We start from the raw sequence: 20,281 nt of genomic DNA, 5'->3' as shown, positions 1-20,281 counted from the left end.
CCTTCACAATATATTCACACAGTAACTAGATTTCAAAAAAAAAAAAAAACCCACACATCAAAAGAATATTTTAAAAATTAATAAAGATTCTTCTCTTTAAGTTCTTTTACAAAAACTTTTAATTGTGGTATACCACAGTAGCTTTAAAGGGGGGTGGGGAAACACTTGAAAAGATGAATTATTTATAATCCTTAAAATTAGTTAACAGGGAAGTTTGTGTTGATGTCCAAGAAGCTCTTTGTTCTTAAATTAATTCTCATTCATACACTGAATATAAAGAGAAATAAGCTTTGGATTCACATCATGAGAATACAATTATGTGAAATCTTACTTTTTTAAAAAATTAAAATTGCACGCTTTTCCCCTCCCATATAACTTATTATATTGCACATTTATCAAAGCAGATTGAAACTGTAACTGAGCACAGTCTAAAATCTGTGCCCAGAAATGGACAATGATCTAAAAGCTCTAAAAACTTAGAAAGGTATATCTGTGTAAAATAATAATGCATACATTACAGTACAGCCAAAAAATGTATTTTGAAATTAAATTTGTTGGCACACCATTTCCACACTTTTAGAAAACCTCACTACTAATAAATAAATCTATTTCCCTATGATCACTTACCCTGAAGTGATGAAAAAATATACTAAAATGTTCTCCATATCTTATTGTCTCCAAATTTCTATTGAACAAAGTGTTAATTTATTACATATACTCTATTAAAATTCATTATTGTTTCTACTGTTGGTCCCCTGCTTCTTGTATGTTTTTCTTTGTAAGAAGAATGTCTTAAGAAAAGGCACCTGCCTTGTTTATTTTGAGTAAATGTAATGGTTGATAATAAACCCACAAATATTTAAAATACGCTGCCCTTAAAATATTTTCCAAAGTTCCAAACTCTTACTGGAGAAAATGCAGTGAGTTATGTTTAGAGCAGTATGTGCTGAACAGTCACGCATCACACATGATCTCCTTGTAACTACAAGTCACGTAACCCAAGACAAGCCAGAGTTACGCAAGAAAGGCCAGAGTAAGCAGGCAAAATTCTTCTCCTTAGAAAGCTAACTGGACAACACCCAGTGCTCCATGCAATACTGTTATGCTGAAAAAAATAAATAAAATGGGAAAAAAAAAAAAAAAAGAAAGCTAACTGGAACGCTCAATAGCACCTTGTTCAAACCAAAACTATGATAAGCAATTAGTTGCAAAAGAGGCCTTCACATTTTAGGACACAAACAGCTCAACTTCAGCAAAAATGCAGTACCCCTACTTCACTACAAGTTAATCCCAGTTTCTTAAATGTATGACCACCGGGTGTTAAATCATATATATATATATGTATACATATGTGTGTGTGTGTGTGTGTGTGTGTGTATAAAGCAAAAGGGGGAAAAAAACAGCTAAAAAATGAAGCTTTCCAAAGTTACTCTTCAATGCACAAGAGAAACAATACACTACTTCATGTGATGCCTCAGAACCATTAAGAAAGCAGAAGGAACACCATGGAGTATACCCAACGCACCATGTTCTTTGATATTGGAGTGTCCACCAAAACCTTTACATTGTATTCAATGTTTTTAAGTAAGTGTTGGAAACTGACAAACCTGAAACTAAAAATTTGTGGAGTTATTTTAAAATAACAAATAAACGGAAGTAGAATCTGATCTTACACAACTCTTCGGGGTAATATTTTGTCCATCTTCTCTGGAGGTTGGACTCATAGAATGGGATCTCATTTGGAGCTTCGCAGTGTATCGTTCCCTACTAACAGACCAAAACAGTAACAGTCAGAATGGGGGAAATTAAGAAGACACAGGGCATTCAAATCTAGGACTACTAATTTTTTTCTTTTGGAAATGACATGATTGTTTATATTTAACAATGGTGCTTCCATAGCAAAGAATAAAGGCATACAACGACCATTTGTATTTCCCACATTTAATTTCATTTAAGTATAAATAAAATGTCATCTAAATGTCACAGACTTGCTTATAAACAAATGCTATTTTTAAGTGGAACTGTAATAAAGTACATGTATTCAAATCTTTTCTTCTTCCTCCCTCTTTTCCTAAGTGGAGAACAAGAGAAAAATGAAACATACATTCTTGGAGATGATAATTGTTTTTAAAGGTTAGTAAGTTTTATTGATTCTTGTTGTACTTCAGGATGAAGCCGTTAGATACATAAAATTTAAAAATCCTCATGTACTGAAAATTTGGATTAATCTGAAACCATGTCAGAAACTACAGATAAATCAGTCTTAAATTTAAAATATACCACGTTAATTCAGGTAAAATGTTATAAGTGCAGTATAAATAGGAAAATAGTTTAAGCTTCCAAATGAATTTGAACAAAAAGGCTTTTCTCTAATACAAAATATAATTTAAAAATATCATTCTCAATATTCTGCTTTAGCCTGGAGTCTCTCATATATTTTTACTCCAGCTACTTCAATGAATGTTTCATTATTATGATTATCTATGCTCTGAACAGCTCCTTCAAGATACATAAAATGGAAATTAACCATTACGGAATGAGGTAAAGTCACTAACTTTTAACCATAAGCCCTATCAGGATTCCTTTCACAAACACTGGTCCATACGAAGTATTCCCAAAGACAGAATAGTAGTTGAAAAAGACAAGATGACAATGAATGTGGTTTTGTTAGTAACACCAAAAGAATAACATTCCTTAGACTAGTTACTAAGTAACATAAAATGTCTGAAAAACCTATTTTAAAGAAGAGCTATTAATTTGTTATTCCAATACCCCGGGTTATCCAAATACTTAAAAACAAATCAGAAAAATAGATAAAGTAATATTTTGAGAATAATTTCATTAGCCCATGTGCTTGAGCTGTTAAAACTAAGGATGTGGGAAGAGGCAACCTAATACACTATACTAAGCAGTGGCCTGTCCTTCTTTAAGAATAGATTAAACAATCATAAAAAGAGCTAACTTAAAAATTGAAAAATGCTTAAATATTAAAAGAAATTCTCATAGAAAATATTAATAAAAAAAGAGGCCTGAAACATTTATCTATTTATTACACAGGGTGCATACATAAAACAACATATCCTTTAATTCACTTGTAGCTGTCCACGAAGTACCAATCTACTTCTTTCCCTTCACAATAAATTTTCAAAATAAGTTATTAGATCCATGCCCTAACCTGCCATACACTTTTCAATCAACTGCAATCTGACTTCCACTTATCCTGAAAGTGCTATAAGTCATCAACGATCTCCTAGCTGCTCAAGCAAGTGAGCTGCTATCTGTCCTTACCCTAGTGGATCTCACTAAAACATTAGGTACAGTGTTTTAAAGATGCCACATTCACTGGCTCCATAGAAACATTCTTCCCGGGTTCTCATCCAATCCTTCAGAAATCTTCACAATAACCTTCAGCAGCTTTTCCTTCCCTGCACACCCCAACCATGCTATAATCTTGGGGTTCTGGGTCTAACCTTGCTTATTTCCCTTTTACACGCATTCCCTCTGGACAATCCAAAATGCTAATAAAAAGACTATTTTTCAAATAACAAGGAACTCTGGTTACCCAAATTGCTCTCTCAGCCTCCAACCCCATTACAAATACAAACCGAAAAGCCCTACTTACTTTCAATTCAATGTGTTCAAAACTAAATACATTATATTGTCCTTAAAACGTGCTCTAGGGGCGCCTGGGTGGCTCAGTGGGTTAAAGCCTCTGCCTTCAGCTCAGGTCATGGTCCCAGGGTCCTGGGATCGAGCCCCGCATCGGGCTCTCTGCTTGGCAGGGAGCCTGCTTCCTCCTCTCTCTCTGCCTGCCTCTCTGCCTAGTTGTGATTTCTCTCTGTCAAAGAAATAAAAATTAAAAAAAAAAAAACAACAAAAAAACGTGCTCTAATTCAGGCCAAATAAAGCAGAGGCATTGCGGAAGCCAGTTTCTTGTGCGAGCAGTTGAGACAACTAATGAAGGAGGGCTTACCACTGCTAAAATCTGGCTGACAGGACATTAGGCACAGAAGTTTAGTTTCTTGCCACTAGGACTGTCTCCAGCTGGAAACACCATCAAATGGAACTCAAAGTAGATAGTTCAGACTCACTGTTATGAGGCTGGAGGTTAGAGTGACAGTGAGAGTGAGAGAGAAGATAGGAGACAAGGCTCAACCCTGTAAGCCTCTTCAGGAATAACAGGTACTGTCTACCACACAGAATAGCAAGGCGTGGTGCTCATGGAGTACCTGGTACAGGGACATATTTACATGAGTTCATGGTTATGGTACTTGCATCAATGAGAAGAGAGGGACTGCGGCTTGATCAATTTCAGGGTACTGAAACTAACACAGAAATATCAGTAAGTATGTTAGTAAGTTTCCTGACATGTAAATGCCTCTTTCCTCCTTGGAAGGAATAAAACTGTAGGAAATATAAATTTTTCCTTTTCGCTTTTTCCTAATGCTAAAATATTTCAACAGGAATCCAGAATCATTCTCTCAGCATTATTCCTGATTCCAAATACTAGAGAAACAAAGACTTGTCCCCATAAGATAGAGGGATAAGACACAGGACATATGAGATTTAAAAGCTTAAAGGAAGACCAATCAAATGTCTTCCCACAAAGAAATTTACCATATATATTTATATATACAAAGGGAAGCTTCTAATTATATCTTTGTGTTTCCAGTGTCATTCAAGTGGATATTTCAAATGTAAAAAGAAAATAAATAATCCATGATCATAAAAATGTGCTTACAAATGATAAACATGATTTGGCAATTTTAAATTTTGGTAAAATTTGATAATTTTAAAATCATAATGGAAGAAGAGAACAGCAGATTAAATATAGTATAAAATCAAATCAGTGAATTAAAAAACTGGTTCAAGAAATATTCAGATAACACAAAGAAAAAAAATAAAAAGATAATTATAATAAATGAAAATACACAACAGATAAGGTAGAAAGATTCACAATCTCTAACATCAAAAAAATATGAATTCCAGAAGGAATAAATAAAACAGAAACTGGGGAAATAATAATTAAAGAAATAGTAGTGACAGTACCAGTCAAGATTGCATCAAAGAAGAGCTTAAAAGAGTAAGTTATGATGCCACTTTTAGCTAGAACAAAAATGCAATGCCTTGAAAACGATGGAAACTAAAGTTCTGCCAGGTTCTGGTTCCAGAAACAACTGGAGACAGCAGAAGTACGACTCTGGAGAATTAGTAGGGAACCAAAGTTCCCCAAAGTAGAGGAACAAAATCAAACTCCAAAAATCCAGAGGCAGGGATGGATTTCCTTGCTCTTGAGAGGAAGCTAAAAATCAGTGTGGGTGATCACTTCTGACCGCTATGGCTTATAAGAAACCGTATGGCCTAGGAAAGGCAAAGGTCATAGACAGTCTCAAAACCAAGGAATCAGACTAGCTTCATGTGAAAGAGACAGAATTCAAAATGAAAAGAGATACTTGATTCTCCAAATTCCTACAAACAGGAGGCAGGCTGGGAAACTACTCAGCTTAAAGCAAATCATTCCATATAATTTAAAAAAAAAAAAAAAAAATATATATATATATATATATATATAGTTCAGAGGGAAAAGCCAAGAACCCAAGGGCAGAAAAGCAAAGAGCTGGGAAGGAGCACTAAACCCTAATCAAGAAACAGGCAACAGGGGTGCCTGGGTGGCTCAGTGGTTTAAGCCTCTGCCAGGGTCCTGGGATCAAGTCCCGCATCGGGCTCTCTGCTCAGCAGGGAGCCTGCTTCCTTCTCTCTCTCTCTCTCTCTCTCTCTTTCTGCCTCTCTGCCTACTTGTGATCTCTGTCAAATAAATAAATAAAATCTTTAAAAAAAAAAAAAGAAGAAACAGGCAACAAATGCCTGGCTAGATTTCAGAAATGCTATAGAATTGTCATCACTGTGTGTCTCTTCTTCTCCCTGGTGTTTGAATGGGAGTTCACCAGCCTTCTACCATATGCTGACTGGATGGCTGGGGGTGGGGGAGAATAACTTGATCCTTTAGTTCACAGGTGTTTAGACTGGAAGGCACACTTAAGGAAGCTTCAACTACACCTGGATATGATTTTTATTGAGTTTTTTTTTTTTAAGATTTTATTTATTTATTTTTCAGAGAGAGAGCAAAAGAAGGGGAGCGGCAGGCAGAGGGAGAAGCAGGCTCCCCAGTGAGCAGGCAACCCAATGTGGGATTCAATCCAGGACCCTGAGATCATGACCTGAGCCAAAGGCAGACACTTAACCAATGGAGCCACCCAGGCATCCCTGATTTTTATTAAGTTTATTGAGGTATAATTTATGTACAAATAAACTGTATTCATTTAAAATGCAGAGTTTGATGAGTTTTGACAAGTACCTGTATAACCACCACAATAAAGATACAGATTCTTTCCATTGCACCTAAAAGTTCCCTTGAGCTCCTTTGTTATCAATCTTCTGTACCCAGACAACCTCCATTTAGTAGAATCTCATGTATATGGAATCAAACAGTATATACATTTGTATATCTGGCTTCTCTCATTGAGAAAATGTTACATGTATCAAAAAATTCATTTCTTTGGCCAGCTGGTGGCTCAGTTGGTTAAACATCCAACTCTTGGTTTCAGCTCAGGTCATGACCTCATGGGTTGTGAGATGGAGCACTCAGTGGGAGTCTTCTTGAAAGATACTTTCCCTCTGCCCCTCCGTCCACTTGCTCACATGCTCTCTCTCTCTCTCTCAAATAAATCTTTTTTTAAAGTTCACTTATCATTATTGATCAGTATTCCCTTATATGAATGAACCATAATTTGCATATTCATTCATGTGCTGATGGACATGTAGATTGTCTCCACATTTCCGGTACTACGAAAAAAGCTGCTATGAACACTCAACTATTTACTTGGACATACATTTTAATTTCTCTTGACTAAATAATAGAATTATGGGGGTCATATGGTAAGTTATCCTAAACTTTTTAAGAAAGTGACAAACTGTTTTCCAAAGTGGTTGTGCCATTTTACATTCCCATTAACACTGTATGAGCCTTCCCATTTGATCACATCATCACCATATGTGGCTTTCACAGTCTTTATCATTTCAGCCATTTGAATGTGTTTGGTGGTATCACATTGTGCTTGATCATGGTCATTCCTCTAATCAAATATGATGCTCACCATCTTTTCACACATGTCTATTATTTATTGATATATTTTCTTTTGTGAGGTACCCATAAAATCTTTTGCACATTGGGTTATCCACTATTTCTTAAATTGTAAAGAGTTCCTCACATATTCTAGACACAAGCCCTTTGTCAGATATTTGTATTTAGAATATTTTCTCCCATTCTGTGCCTTGTCAGGTTATTTTCCAAATGATGTCTTTCAAAGAAAAAAGTTTCAATTTTGATAGTCCAGTTTATAACATTTCTTCATTGTGTTGTTTGTTTGTTTTTTTAATATCCTATTTTAGAAATCTTTGCCTATTCATAGGTCATCAAGATCTTTGTTTTCTTTTAAATGTTCTCTAGTTTTGGGGCACCTGGGTGACTCAGTCGGTCAACTGTCTTCCTTCAGTTCAGGTCATGATCCCAGGGTCCTGGGATCAGCCCCGCATCAGGCACCCTCCTCAGTGGGGAGTCTGCTTCTCCCTCTGCCTCTCCCCCTGGCTTGTTCTCTCTCTCTCACTCCCTCCCTCAAATAAATGAATAAATCTTGAAAAAAAAAAAAGTTCTCTAGTGTTAAGCATTTTCATTTATGTCTATGACCCATTTCATTTTTTCCCATATGGATATCCAGTTGTTCCCCCATAATTTGATTTAATCCCTCGATTTCCATTCTTTGTGGGAAATCAATGGAACATATATGTGCAGACGTATTTCTAGAATTTCTGTTCTAATCTATGGCTTTATCTATCTTCTCACCAACACTGATATCTCTATTACTGTAGCTTTAATTCTAAAAATCAGGAATGTTAAGTCCTCTTTCTTTTCTTTCCTTAATTTCTTCTCTTTCTTAATTGCTTCGGTTTTTAGTGGATAACTTAAATCAAGCAGGGGAAGTTCCCCTCTATTCCTAATTTGCTGAGAGTTTTTATCATGGATGGTTGTTGCATTTTGTTGAACACTTGTTCTGCATCCATTGAGATGGTGACATGATTTTTCTTTCTTGTTTATGTGATAAAATACACAGATTTTCAAGTGCCAAAAACCTTCATATTCCTGAGAAAAAACCCATACATTCATGATATATTATCCTTTTTATCCTCCTTCTGCATACAACTTGCTAATTAAGAATGTTTAAGTGTTCTTGATTTAAACATACTGCATACCAGTTTGCAGTTTTATGTTCTTATAATGTCCCTGTCTTCTTTTGGAAACAACATAACACTGAATTAACAAAATCAGTTGGGAAGCATTCCTTCTTCCTCTATTTCCTGGAAAATTTTCATGTAGGATATTTCTTCCATAAAAGCTTGATAAAATTCACCAAGGAAGCCACCTGGGTTTGGAGATTTCTTAGTGGAAAGGTGGTTAATTACGAATTAAGGTTCCTTGGTAGGTAACAGGGCCACTCAAATTTCCCATTTCTTCTTGAGTCATTATTGGTTCTGCGTCTTTCAGGGAATGTTTCTACTAACTCAAAGTTTTCAGTGATATGAAATTGTTTATATTATTCTCTTATTATATTCTTAATGTGTGCAGGATCCATATGGTATCTTCTTTTCATTCTTGATATGGCTAATTTGTGTTTTCTTTTTTTATTTTCAATTGTGGCAAAATAGACATAACATAAAATTTACTGTCTTAACCATTTTGAAGTATACAGCTCAGTGGCATTAAGTACATTCATGGGGCACCCATGTGACTCAGTTGGTTGGGCACTGCACTCTTGGTTTGGCTCATGGCATGATCTTAGGGTCCTGGAATCGAGCCCTGCACCCAGCTCTGTGCTGAGCATGGAGTCTGCTTGTCCCTGTCCTTCTGCTCCTCCCCCAGCTCGTGCTTCCACACTCTCTAATAAAATCTTAAAAAACAAAACAGTACATACATATTGCTGTGCACCCATCACCACCATCCATCTCTAGAATGTTTTCATCTTCCCATACTGAAACTCTTATCCATTGAATAGCTCCCCATTCCTCTCTGCCTACAGCCTTTGGCAAACACCATTCTACTTTTTGCCTTTATGAATCTGACTATTTTAGGTACCTCACAAAAGTGGAAACATGGGGCGCCTGGGTGGCTCAGTGGGTTAAAGTCTCTGCCTTTCGCTCAGGTCATGATCCCAGGGTCCTGGGATCGAGCCCCACATCAGGCTCTCTGCTTGGCAGGGAGCCTGCTTCCTCCTCTCTCTCTCTCTGCCTGTCTCTCTCCCTACTTGTGATCTCTGTCAAATAAATAAATAAAATCTTAAAAAAAAAAAAAGTGGAAACATACATTGTTTATCTTTTTGTGATTGGCTTGTTCTCCCTAGCATAACATCTTCAAGTTTCATCCATGCTGTAACGTGTCCGAATTTCCTTCCTTTATAGGGCTCACTTATCTTCCATTGTATGTATATGCCACATTTTCTTCCCACTCATCAACTAATGAACACTTGGAATTCTTCCACCTTTTGGCTAGTGCAAATAATATTATGAACACGGGTGTACAAATCACTGTTCAAGTTCCTATTTTCAATTCTTTTGGGTTTATTCAATCATATGGTAACTATTTTTAATTTATTTGAGGAACTGTAGCCTATACCATTTTACATTTCCACCAATAGTGCACAAGGGTCTCAATTTCTCTACATCCTTGCTAATAATTTCTGGGACTCTTTTTTTTTTTTTAATAGTAGTCATCCTAATAGGTATGAGGTGATACCTTGGTATGTTTTTGATTCGCATTTCCAGAATGACTACTGATGTTGAGCATCTTTTCATGTGTTTATTGGCCATTTGCCTATGTTCTTTGGAAAAAATGTCTATTCAAGTTAATTTACACAATTTTTGACAAGGTAGTTTTTTGTTGTTGTCATTGAGTTGAAGTTTTTTGTTTTGTTTTGTTCTTTTAAGAGAGAGTGCACACGTGCGTGAACCAGGGCGGAGGGGTAGAGGGAGAAGGAGAGAATCTTAAGCAGACTCCAAGATGAGCTGGGGGCCCATCTCAGGGCTCAGTACCATCAAGCCAAGATCATGACATGAGCCAAAATCAAAAGCTGGATGCCTAACTGACTGAGCTACCCAGGCATCCCAATTTATAGAATTTTTTAATTTATTCTGAAAATTAACCGTGTTTCAATTTGCAAATATTTTCTCCCATTGCATGGGATGTCTTTTCATTCTGTTGATTACATCCTTTGATATGCAAAAGCTTTTAATTTTGATGTAACTCAATTCATCTATTTTTTTTGCTTTTGGTGTCATACCCAATAAATCATTGCCAAATCCACTGTCGTGAAGCTTCTCCCCTATATTTTCAACTAAAAGTTTTATAGTTGTAGCTCTTATGTTTAGGTCTTTGATCCATTTGAGTTAAATTTTGTATACAGTGTCAAAGTCCACCTTGATTCTTCTGAATGTGTTTTGCATTCAGTTTTCCCCAGTTTGTTGAAAAGGCTGTCCTTTTCCTACTGAGTGCTCTTGGCACCCTTGACAAAAATAATTTGGTCATATATGCAAGGGTTTATTTCTGGGGTCTCTATTCCAGTATGTTATTCTATATATAACTGTCTTTAGGCTAATACCACTGTTTTGATTACTGTGGCTTTGCAATAAATTTTGAAATCAGGAAGAATGGGAGTTCTTCTTTTCCAGGATTGTTTTGGCTATTCATTGTCACTTGAGATTCCATATGAATTTTCGGATGGATTTTTGTATTTCTGGAGGGGAAAAAAACATGTCACTTGAATCTTGATAGTATTGCATTGGAGCCATATATCACTTTGAGGAGTACTGGCATCTTCACATATCAAGTCTTCCATGAGCACAGGATGTATTTCCATTTCTGGTGTCTTCTTTAATTTCTTTCTGCAACATTTTATAGCTTTTCCTTAATTAAGCTTATTCCTAAGTATTTTATTCTTGAGGCTATTGTAAATGGAATTGTTTTCTTAATTCTATTTCAGATTGTTTACTATTAGTGTATAAAAAATACAACAGATTTTTTGTGTGTTGGTTTTGCATCCCACTGCTTTGTTGAATTTATTAGTTCTTACAGTTTTTTATGGGATATGTACAGTTTGCTATGTATAAAATCATGTTACCTGTGAACAGAGATGACTTCTTCCTTTCTAATTTGGTTCCCTTTTATTTCTTTTTCTTGCCTACTTGCTCTGGCTAGAACTTCTAGTATTGTGTTGAATAGAAGTGACAAGAATGGAATCATTGTCCTGTTCCTGACCTTAGAGGAAAGTCTGTATTTCAACATTAAGTATGATGTTGGCTATCTGCTTTTCATATGTGGACTATTATTTTGAGATAATTTCCTTCTATTCCTAGTTTGTTAAGTATTTTTTATCATGAAAGGGTATTAAATTTTGTCAGATACCTTTTCTGCATCAATTAAGATGATCATGTGGTTTTTTCCTGTCATTCTATTAATGCAAGTATTATATTGATTGAGTTTCATATGTTGAAACTTGCATTCCAGGAATATCCCACTTGGTCACAGTATATAATCCTTCTAATGTGCTGCCAAATTTTATTTGCTGGTTGTGTTTCTTTCTTCTCTTCTTTCCTTTTTTTTTTTTTTCTTTCTTTTAAGAATTTTACATCAATATTCATCAGGGAAATTGGTCTGTAGTTTTTCAGTAGTGTCTTTGTCTGGCTTTGGTATCAGGGTAATGCTTACCTCATGTCATGAACTGAAAGTGTTTCCTCCTCTTCAATTTTTTTGGAAGAGTATAAGGAGGATTGGTGTTAAATATTCTTTAGATGCTCGAGAGAATTCACTCATGAAGCCATCTGGTCCTAGGCCTTTCTTTGTTGTGAGACTGTTAAATATTCCCTCAATCACCTACCAGTTACAGGTCTTTACAGATTTTCTATCTCTTCATGATTCACTCTTTGTAGATTGTGTTTCCAATAATTTGTCCATTTCATCTGGTTTATCCCATTTTTTGGCATGTATTTTCTCATCGTGCTCACCTATAATCCTTTGCAGTTCCATAAAATCAGTTGTAATATCCCCTCTTCCATTTCTAATTTCAGTTATTTGAGTTTTTCTTTCTCTTCTAGTCAATTCAACAAAGGTTTGTCAAATTTGATTTATTTTTAAGAAAACAACTCTTGGTTTTATTTTTTCCCTACTGTTCTTCATCCTCCATTTTTTGTCACTGCTTTAATTTTCATTATTTCCTTTTTTCTGCTAAGTCTGGAATTTCTCTTTTTCCAATTCCTCAAGATGCAAATTTAGGTTGTCAATGTGAGATCTTTCTTCTTTTTTAACATAAGCTTTCACAGCTATAAATTTTCCTTTTAGCACTGCTTTCACAGAATCTCACAAGATTTGGTTTATTGTGTTTTCATTTGCATTTATCTCAAGATATTTTCTTATGTCCCTTTTGATTTCTTCCTTACTCATTGCTTGCTCAGAGTGAGTATTTAATTTCCATATCTTTATGAATTTTCTAGTTTTACTTCTGCTACTGACTTCTAGTTTCCCCATGTTTTGATTAGAAAAATAAACCGTGTGATTTCAATTTTTCAAAATTTATTAAGAATTTTTGTAGACTACCATATGGTTTACCCTAGAGAATATTCTATGTGCCCTTGAGAAAAATGTGTATTCTGCAGTTGTTAGGTGATTTGCTCTGTGTGTATCTGCTTGGTCCCATTTGTCTATAGTTCAAGTCTCCTATTTCTTAATTACTCTTCTGTCTGATTGTTCTACCCATTATTGAATATGGGAATGTGGGGTGCTGATGTTTCTTACTATTATTGTAAGAGCTATTTCTCTCTTCAGTTCTGTCAATGTTTGCCTCATATATTTAGGACTTGTGAGGTTTGGTACATCTATGTTTATAATTGTTAAATCTTCCTGGTGAATTGAACCTTTTATCATAATATATTGTTCTTCTTTGTCTCATAACAGTTTCTTTAAAGTCCATTTTATATGATATATAGCCACCTCTGATCTCCTTTGGCTACTATTTACATGGAATATCTTTTTTCATCCTTTCGATTTCAATGTGTGTGTCCTTAGATCTAAAGTGAGTCTCCTATAAACAGCATATAGTTGGATTCTTCTACACCATGACTTTTCATTACTGAGTTTAATACATTTATACATAAAGTACAATTCGTGATGTACAAAGACTATTGCCATTCTGTTATCTTCTGTATTCTTATAGCTCTTTGCCTCTCATTTCCTTCTTTACTGCCTGCCCTTTCTATTTAGTTAATTTTTTGTAGTGGCATGTTTTGATTCCCTTCTCATAGCTTTTTGTGTATATTTTCTCTGTGGTTACCAGGAAGATCTCTCACACACACACACACACACACACAAATTCTGAAGTTACAACAATATATTTTAAACTTCAATTGGATACAAAACCTCTACTCCTTTACAGCTCCATGTCTCTCCCCATAGCTTTTTGTTACTTATACCATGACTCATTAACACATAATTATAATTGTTTTATGCATATTTCTTTATACTCCTATAAAAAACAAAAAATGCAATTATAAGCCAAAATTAAAATTCTACAGGATTTTATATTTATCCATATATTTCTTTTTATTTGATCAGTCTTACCAGAATTTATCAATTTTATTTAGCTTTTCAAAAAAAAAAAAAATCAATGCAGGATACCTGGGTGGCTCAGTCAGTTAAGTGTATGCCTTCAGCTCAGGTCATGATCCCAGAGTCCTGGGATCAAGACCTGCCTTAGGCTCCTTGCTCAGCAGGGAGCCTGCTTCTCCTGTTGCATGATGATGTCCCTGTTTGTGCACACACTCTCTCTCTCTGACAAATAAAATCTTAAAAAAAAAAAATCAATGCTTGGTTCATTAATGTTTCTCTACTGCTTTCTGTTGCATTGATTTCCACTCATCTATTTTTTGCCTTCACTGTGCTTACATTGGGTCCACTCACCTCTTATTTTTCCAGCTTCCAAAGGGGGTAGCTGTGATCACTGATTTTACATATCTCTTTTCTTTTTAAAGATTTTTTTTTTAATTATTTTAGAAAGAGAAAGCAAGAGTGTGCACACAAACTGGGAGGTGTGGCAGAGGGAGAGAAAGAATCTTAAGCAAACTCCATGCTGATCATCGAGAATGACACTGGGCTCAATCCCAGGACCCTGAAATCATGACCTGAGCTTAAATCAAGAGTCGGACAGTTAACGACTGAGCCACCCAGGAACCCTGATATCTCTTTACTGTTATAAGCATTAAAAACTTTAAATTTCCCTCTAAGCATTGCCTCAACTGTACCTCATAAATTTTCCATTTTCCTTACTTTTTGTTTGAAAATATTTTCTAAATTCTCTTGTGATTTTTGTTTTTAAGATTTTATTTATTTATTTATTTGACAGACAGAGATCACAAGTAGGCGGAGAGGCAGGCAGAGAGAGAGGAGGAAGCAGGCTCCCCGCGGAGCAGAGAGCCCGATGTGGGGCTTGATCCCAGGACCCTGAGACCATGACCTGAGCCAAAGGCAGAGGCTTTAACCCACTGAGCAACCCAGGTGCCCCTTGTGATTTCTTTCTTAAACAATGGGTTGCATAAAGGTGATTTTTTGGAGGACACCTGGCTGACTCAGTCAGTGGGGCATGCAACTCTAGATCTCAAGGTTATGAGTCCGAGCCCCACACTGGGTGTGGAAATCACTGAAGATTAAATCTTTTTTAAAAAGTAGGTTTTTTAAATTTATAAATGTTTGAGGGCTTTTCTGGATGTCCAATACTTTTATTATTCATTTCTCGTTAAATTCAAATAAGGACAGAATATATACTCCATGTCCTTCACCTTCTGAGACCAACTGAGTTTTCTCTTATGACCCAGAGATGACCTATCTGGATGAACATTCCATGTGCACTTAACAGATGTGTAATCCGCACTTATTGGGTGGGGTATTTTATAGATGTCAAGGACGTTGAGGTGGATTGGTGCATTTTTAAAGTCCTCTATCATTATTGGTTTTTCTGCTACATCAGTTCCTAAGAAAAGATGTTAAAATCTGCAACATTTGTGGATTTATTTCTCCCTTTAGCGGTTATGTTTTGCTTCATGTTTTTGAAGCTTTACTATTTGCTACACACACATTTATCATTGTTATGTCATGCTTATGAACTGATCCTTCTGTCATTAGAAAATTATGTTTGTCTCAAAGCAGGAAAGAATGTCCAATGGAAAAAAGATAGCCTCTTCAACAAATGGTGCTGGGAAAATTAGACAGCCACATGCAGGAAAATGAAATTGGACCACTTCCTTACACTACACACGAAAATAGACTCAAAATGGATGAAGGACCTCAATGTGAGAAAGGAATCCATCAAAATCCTTGAGGAGAATGCAGGCAGCAACCTCTTCGACCTCAGCCACAGCAACATCTTCCTAGGAACAACGGCAAAGGCAAGGGAAGCAAGGGCAAAAATGAACTATTGGGATTTCATCAAGATCAAAAGCTTTTGCACAGCAAAGGAAACAGTTAACAAAACCAAAAGACAATTGACGGAATGGGAGAAGATATTTGCAAACGACATATCAGATAAAGGGCTAGTATCCAAAATATATACGGAACTTAGCAAACTCAACACCCAAAGAACAAACAATCCAATCAAGAAATGGGCAGAGGACATGAACAGACATTTCTGCAAAAAAGACATCCAGAGGGCCAACAGACACATGAAAAAGTGCTCCACATCACTCGGCATCTGGGAAATACAAATCAAAACCACAATGAGATATCACCTCACACTAGTCAGAACGGCTAAAATTAACAAGTCAGGAAACGACAGATGCTGGCGAGGATGTGGAGAAAGGGGAACCCTCCTACACTGTTGGTGGGAATGCAAGCTGGTGCAACCACTCTGGAAAACAGCATGGAGGTTCCTCAAAATGTTGAAAATAGAACTACCCTATGACCCAGCAATTGCACTACTGGGTATTTACCCTAAAGATACAAACGAAGTGATCCGAAGGGGCACGTGCACCCAAATGTTTATAGCAGCAATGTCTACAATAGCCAAACTATAGAAAGAACCTAGATGTCCATCAACAGATGAATGGATAAAGAAGATGTGGTATATATACACAATGGAATACTATGCAGCCATCAAAAGAAATGAAATCTTGCCATTTGCGATGATGTGGATGAAACTAGAGGGTATCATGCTTAGTGAAATAAGTCAATCGGAGAAAGACAACTAGAATATGATCTCCCTGATATGAGGACATGGAGATGCAACATGGGGGGTTAGGGGAATAGGAGAAGAATAAATGAAACAAGATGGGATTGGGAGGGAGACAAACCATAAGTGACTCTTAATCTCACAAAACAAACTGGGGGTTGCTGGGGGGAGGTTGTAGGGAGAGGGTGGTGGGGTTATGGACATTGGGGAAGGTATGTGCTATGGGGAGTGCTGTGAGGTGTGTAAACCTGGCGATTCACAGACCTGTGCCCCTGGGGATAAAAATACATTATATGTTTAAAAAAAAATAAGAAATAAATAAAAAATTAAAAAGAAAATATAAAAAAAGAAAATTATGTTTGTCTCTAATAGTTCTCCTTAGCTTACTGTCTAGTTAACTGATATTTAATATAGCCATTCCAACTTCCTTATGCTTGTTTTCATTTTACATCTCTTTACATTCTACATCTCTTTCAATTTAGTTGTCTTTGTATTTTAAAGTATGTCTCTTATAGATAATACACAGTTTGTTCTTGCTTTTTTAATCCAATATAACAATCATTGCTTTTGGATTGGACTGTTGAATCTATTTACATTTAATTTAATTATTGGTATGGTTCTATTTAGTCTTCCATTTTGCTATTTGTTTTCTATTTGTCCCATCTCCTCTTTGTTCCCCTGTTCTTCCTTCCCTACCGTCTTTTGTGTTGACTACTTTACTATATTCCATTTTAATTCCTCTAGTTATATTTCTTCCTGGTTATAGGTCTTTCTATTATATATTTTTTAAAGATTTTATTTATTTATTTGACAGACAGAGACCACAAGGAGGCAGAGAGGCAGGCAGAGAGAGAGAGGAGGAAGCAGGCTCCCTGCTAAGCAGAGAGCCCGATGCGGGACTCGATCCCAAGACCCTGGAATCATGACCTGAGCTGAAGGCAGAGTCTTTAATCCACTGAGCAACCCAGGCGCCCCTCTATTATATTTTTAATAATTGTTTTAGGTATATGTCATGCAACATCTAATATGGCTCCCTATGATCCCCATCTCCTGGTATTCATGCCCTTGTATAAGCCCTTTTCCTAGACTGTACAATGCATCTAGTAATTTATTCCTAATAACCTGAATCTAACACAAGTGGTAGGATATCGCTCCCAAAATTAGTTTACAAAAAGGCTCTGGTTTCCGCCTTGCTTATCCTCTCTAATGCAAGCCAGCTACCATGCTGCATGCTGTCCATTGGAGAAGTCTAAACAAGAAACTCAGGGAAGCCTCTGAATGAAAGCCAGAAGACTGAGACCCTCAGACAAATACCTCACAAATACTTTGACTGCAGCTTTATAAGAGAACCTGAGCCACAAATCTCAGCTAAGTCATGTCCACAAAATAATAAATGCTTATTGTTTTTAAGCTGCTAAGACTTGCAGTAATTTGTTATGCAGCAATAGACAACAACTAATATGGATTTTGGTACTTGCAAGTGAGATAATGCCTAAAAACTTGGAAATTTCATGTGAACCAGATAGTGGTGGGAGTCTGGAAGGACTTTGCATGGGATGCTAGAGAAAGACAAAATTGACTTGAAGAAGCTGTAGGTAGAAATCTGGAATTTGAGGACACGTCCAGTGAGAGCTCAAGATGAAATGAGAGACACATTATTAAAAACTAGAGGGAGAGGGATCCTTTTTATACAGTGGCAGAAAGCCCACTATCACCTTCAGTAACATGGAAAATGGAAAATGTTGTAAATAAATTAGATAAGTGATACAGTGAAGGAGATTTCCAAGCAAAGTATTTCTTGTTGCCTACATTAAAATGCAAGAGGAGAGTAACAAATTGAAAGAAAAAAGAACGAGGGTTTCATGGTATTAAAAATTTTCAGTCTCCAGCTGGCAAAAGATGCTAAAGTAGGGGGCGCCTGGGTGGCTCAGTGGGTTAAGCCGCTGCCTTCAGCTCAGGTCATGATCTCGGGGTCCTGGGACCGAGTCCTGCGTCAGGCTCTCTGCTCAGCGGGGAGCCGGCTTCCCTCTCTCTCTCTCTCTCTGCCTGCCTCTCTGCCTACTTGTGATCTCTCTTTCTCAGGTAAATAAATAAAATCTTTGAAAAAAAAAAAGATGCTAAAGTAAGAAATGGCATCCAAGTGAAGTCTGGGCACTGCCTTGAGATACAGTAGAAATGAAAAACCTTTTTATAAGATCAAAAAGATTAAAGGTGGTACATCAGAGTACTATACATAGACACAGAGTGACCTTTAAAAAGATTAAGTCTATTCCATACAGATTCTCTCAATCAAACAATGAAGTCTCCAGAAAGGTTAAGGTCATTGCTACTCAATTTTCTCCCAAAAAACCCAACATAGAAAGGGACTCTCAATGAGATTAATATAAGTAGATTTTGTCTAATGGAATGAACACGAATGAGATGTATAGGAGGTCTACAAAGTTTTTGAGATAATCATATCAGCAAAATCACTTCTCTCCTGGACTGAAAAGATAGAATACAAAATAAGAAGGGGTCAGTGGACTCCCAAAATTCTTCTGGAAGGAAGTAGGTTGAGAAAACTACTCAGCTGCAAATACGTGCTATTTTTCATGAAAAAGGAAGAACTCACAAGATGGAATCAAGAACCTAGTGGGAAGAGCCACAAGACATGGAATATTATTCCAAGGTCTTGAGCCTTAACTAAGGAATTTTTAATATTTGCCCAACTAGATTTCAAAATTGCTATGGACCAATGACTACTTTGTGCTTCCCATTATTCTCCTTTTTAGAAATGTCTATTATGATTATTGTTAGTTGGGTGTGTGGGAAGCAAGCAACTATTAGAACAGACATTTCTCCAAAGATATACCAATGACCATTAAGCTCATGAAAAAATACTCAGCACAGTTATTAGGGGAATGCAAATTAAAACCACAATGCAATACTACCTCATGTCCATTAAAATGATCAAAATCAAAAACACTCATAATACCAAGAGTTGAAGATGTGAAAAACTGAAACATTCATACACTGTTAATGGGGATATAAAATGGTACTGCCACTTTGGAACATGGTTTGATATTTCCCTTAAAAAGTTAACTATACACTTATCATATAATCCACTGCTAGATATCCACCCAAAAGAAATGAGAAACACTGTTCAAAGAAAAATTTGCAATATGAATGCCCATAGCTGCATTATTCATAATAAACTATGGATACATGCAAATGAATTTCAATAATAATGCACGAAGTAAAGAACCAGATGCATAAGACTACATAGTTTATGATTCCACTCATGAAATTTCTAGAAAAGACAAAACTATAGAGACAAAAAGCAGATCACTGCTTGCCTGAGTCTTGGAGTATAATTCCATATTATAAAGATATTAATTCTTCCCAAATTGATTGATAAACTCAATACATACGCAATCACAATCTCAACAGAGGGGTGTGTGTGTGTGTACAAACTGGCAAGCTATTTATAAAATTTAAATGAAAATGTAAAAAGCCAAGATAAGCATATACTACACTACTAAAAATCAAGATTTATTTCAAAGCTATAGTAATTAAGGCAGCATAGCCTAGCACACAGATAGACAAACAGACAAATGTAGGAGATAAGAGTCCAGAAACAAACCCACACAAATCAGATTTCCTAGTTTACAATAACGATGCCAACTACAGCAGAGGGAAAAGAATGGGGGGGGGGGAGGTTGTTTTGTTTTGTTTTGTTTTGAAGGTGCTAGATCAAATGGCTATCTGCTATCCTGGGCCAGTGGCGGGCAGGGGTGTGGTGGGAGCCCTACCTCACTTCATATGTAAAAATCAATTACAGATGTGGCATATGCCTAAATGAGAAAGATAAAATTAGAAAGCTTCTAGAAGCTAACACAGACAAGTCTCTCCATAATCCTGGGATAGATAAGGAAAGTAATCTTAAACAGGACACACAAAAACAAACACAAATGATATCGGAGACA

At 36.3% G+C, this 20,281-nt stretch overlaps 1 protein-coding gene across 1 annotated transcript in view; it reads right to left on the bottom strand.

Annotated features, from left to right (window-relative positions):
• CEP112 (centrosomal protein 112) overlaps positions 1-20,281 on the bottom strand; it is a 409,934-nt gene that overhangs the window by 367,979 nt on the left and 21,674 nt on the right. Inside the window, exon 5 of the mRNA XM_045984701.1 lies at positions 1,674-1,767. Coding sequence (XP_045840657.1) covers positions 1,674-1,767 — 94 coding nt within the window. The remainder of the gene's footprint in view (positions 1-1,673; positions 1,768-20,281) is intronic.

Source organism: Meles meles, chromosome 18, assembly GCF_922984935.1.
Source record: "Meles meles chromosome 18, mMelMel3.1 paternal haplotype, whole genome shotgun sequence".
Taxonomy (NCBI): Eukaryota; Metazoa; Chordata; class Mammalia; order Carnivora; family Mustelidae; genus Meles; species Meles meles.
The sequence above is the reverse complement of the archived record's forward strand: the minus strand, read 5'-3'. Positions and strand labels throughout refer to the sequence as shown.